This window comes from Solanum tuberosum, unplaced genomic scaffold (assembly GCF_000226075.1).
Source record: "Solanum tuberosum cultivar DM 1-3 516 R44 unplaced genomic scaffold, SolTub_3.0 scf00156, whole genome shotgun sequence".
NCBI lineage: Eukaryota > Viridiplantae > Streptophyta > Magnoliopsida > Solanales > Solanaceae > Solanum > Solanum tuberosum.
In genome coordinates, this window is record NW_006239080.1 from 1,372,559 (window position 1) to 1,375,790 (window position 3,232).

Below are 3,232 nucleotides of genomic sequence, written 5' to 3' on the forward strand. Positions count from 1 at the left end.
CCATCCATTGTACTCTTCTTCTTCATTCTTTATTTTCATCACAATCTTAAAGCACAATTTTTTTTTGATTCGCAATTAGGTTAATTCCCATAGATTTGTTAGTGAATAATTGTATTTTATCAAGAAATTTTTTGATTGATTGTTTCTATCTGTTTCATTTTTTTTTACTTTTTTAAAGAATTTTTGGTTGTTAATTAATTTTTTATTTTGGTGGTAATAGCAACTTTGAAAAAAATGATATTGATAATGATGGTAGTGATATTTGGTGTTGGGTGACAAAGAAGAAGAAGAATTGAAGGTGATATAATGGTGGTGAAGAACAAAATCAATAGTGAAGGTGGGACCGAATATGATTTTCCAATGAAATGAGAATTTAAAATCGATGGAATTAGTGATGAAGAAGATACAATTATTAGAGAATTAAAACAATTAATTAGGGATTAGTTAGAGTAAAATATAGTTAACAAAATAAAATTTAATTAATAAAGAAAAAATAAATAAATTATAATTTATGACATGACGCTGACGTAGCGCTGATGTGGCAGCTAGTGTAATACACCACATAATGTGAGAGTGGTGTTACACGTCTCAGGGTGGTAATAAATTCACTTTTGAGTAGTTAAGGTGTGTAATAGGTCACCATGATAGTTTAAGTGTGTAACTGACTTTTCGGGACAAGTTCGGGGGGGGGGAGGGAGAATCTATGCCTTTTCCCCTTTTCATTTTATAAAATGTTTTGGACTTGGACTACTGTTTTACCCTTATCATTCTATTTCTTAGGTTATGAGACCTAAGTGGCTTGTGTGGAGTCCTTTGGGGTTCCATACGCCATGTTATGTCTAGGGGGTATCCATGGGTCATGACAAAGTTGGTAATCAGAGCACAAGGTTTAGAATGGTCCTAGGATGTCTCATAAGCCACGTCTATTAGAGTCTTGTTCATGAGTGTGAAACGTGCCACATTTATGAATGAGAGACTACAAGATGATTAGTAAACTCCACTTCTTTCATTACTCTAAAGTCGTGCGATAGAGTTTAACTCTATAAAGTCTCTCTCCTAATCCTTATCCTATATTCTCCAGGATATGTCTACGCGAAGAGCTTATACTAGAAGGAATGTGAGGGAGAATGTGGAACAACGAAGCCTCCTCCCCCAAGCTCCTCCTCAAGCTCCGGTCGATCCTTTGGCCGAACAAGTTACAAATGCAGAGTTTAGATCAGCTTTTCAAGTGTTGGCTCGAGCCGTGATGGTCCAAGCCAATAGGGAGGTGGTAGTACCCGTGAACCCAAATGTGGGTACGGCGGCTTCAAGAGTGAGGGACTTCATGAGGATGAACCCTCTGGAATTTTATGGCTCCAAGGTTGATGAAGATCCTCAAGAGTTTATCGATGAAGTCTATAAGGTACTTGCTATCATGGGAGTGACTTCGGGAGAAAAGGCAAAATTGGTTGCTTATCAATTGAAAGGTGTTGCTCAAGTGTGGTATAATCAATGAAAAAAAACAAGACCGGTAGTAGCGGACCCCATAAAATGGGAAATGTTTAAATCACCTTTTCTTGATAGGTTCTTTCCTCTTGAGATGAGGGAAGAAAACGTGCTTGAGTTCATTAACCTTCGTCAAAGAAGTATGAGTGTGAAGGAATATGCTCTAAAGTTTACACAACTATCCAAATATGCTCCAACAATAGTTGCCGATTCTATGGCTAGAATGAGTAAGTTTGTGTCGGGTATGTCCGAAATGGCGGTTAAAGAGTGCCAAACTGCTATGCTCATTCATGATATGGACATCTCACTTCTCATGGTACATGCACAACAAATCAAAAAGTAGAAACTTAAAGAGAAGGCTAGGGAGGTAAAAAGGGCTAAGACCGGTGATGGTAATTTTTCACATGCAAGATTTGATGGACATGGTCATCCTAGATTCCGACAAGGGTCATCCGGTCAAAGTTCCTCCAATGCTCCTTTTAACTTCAACAAGGATAGGGTGTCTAACCCTAAACCTCAATGAGGCAATGGTGGTATATCTTCCGTGGCTAGGTACATTTGTGCTAAGTGTGGGAAGAAGCACGATAGTAAGTGTCTACCCAACACGAATGGTTGCTTTAGTTGTGGAAAGAGTGTTCACAAAATGAGGGATTGCCCAATGTTTGCTACAAAAGGAAGGGAAGGCAAGCAGGCTCCTCCTAGTGGTTTGAATTCCAATGCTCCAAAGCAAAACCGCTTCTATGCTCTCCAAACCCGAGGTGACCAAGATAGTTCTCCGGATGTAATTACTGATATGTTAAGAGTCTTTCAACATGATGTATATGCTTTACTTGACCCCGGTGCTAGTTTGTCTTTTGTGACGCCATTTATGGCCATGAAGTTTGATTTACTCCCCGATGTATTGTCAGAACCATTTTCTGTCTCTACTCATGCTGGAGATTGTGTGGTGGCTAAGAGGGTTTATAGAAAATGTCCCGTTTCCTTGTCCCATAGAGTTACTTTTGTTGACTTAGTAGAGCTTGATATGTTAGACTTTGATTTCATTCTTGGTATGAATTGGTTGCATTCATGTTATGCCTCTCTTGATTGGAGAAATCGTGTGCTCAAGTTCCAGTTTCCAAATGACCTGATATACCGTGAGTTTACGGTATTTCTAATACATTTCACTTACAAGTTGTGTGTGTCTAGGGCCTTTTTATATTGATTTTTATGTGTTTTTATTATGTTTTACAGGAAAGATGTTCAGGCGCGGAAGTATAGAGACAGCTGAAAGAAATGCAGAAGAAGGGCATTCACGGAGGTGATCTACGGACCGTAGGTGATGACCGTAGAATCAGCATGCAAGGTATGGAGGACAAATCAGGGAAATCTGACCAAGTGTGGAACCATGGTGTCCATTAACGGTCTGTAGGTCGAACTACGGTCCGTACTGCTAGTCCATCGTTTGCTTCAGAGAAGCTGATTTTTTGGAAGCTGAAATATTTTCTAAGTCCTGGCTGACGGAAGGGACTTACGGACCGTAGATCCATCGACGGTCCGTAAGTCTGTCTCGTGGATTGAAGACGCGTACCTTGAACAAACTTTCCTTAATTTGTTTCCCTTTTAATTTAGGATTTGTTTTCTATAAATAGGGCATGTAAACCTCGTTTTTGGGGGTTTAGACATTATTATTTTACTTGGTGACTTTGGAGATAAAATTGCAACCCTAGCAATTATTGGTTTCCTAAGTTCGTTTTGAAGATTTTGG

General features: G+C 39.1%; 1 protein-coding gene across 1 annotated transcript in view; it reads left to right on the forward strand.

Moving 5' to 3' along the window:
- Window positions 1-2,128: 2,128 nt before the first annotated feature.
- Window positions 2,129-3,232, forward strand: part of LOC102588704 (omega-hydroxypalmitate O-feruloyl transferase-like) — a 9,251-nt gene continuing 8,147 nt past the window's right edge. The window contains exon 1 of the mRNA XM_006353384.2: window positions 2,129-2,534. Coding sequence (XP_006353446.1) covers window positions 2,129-2,534 — 406 coding nt within the window. The remainder of the gene's footprint in view (window positions 2,535-3,232) is intronic.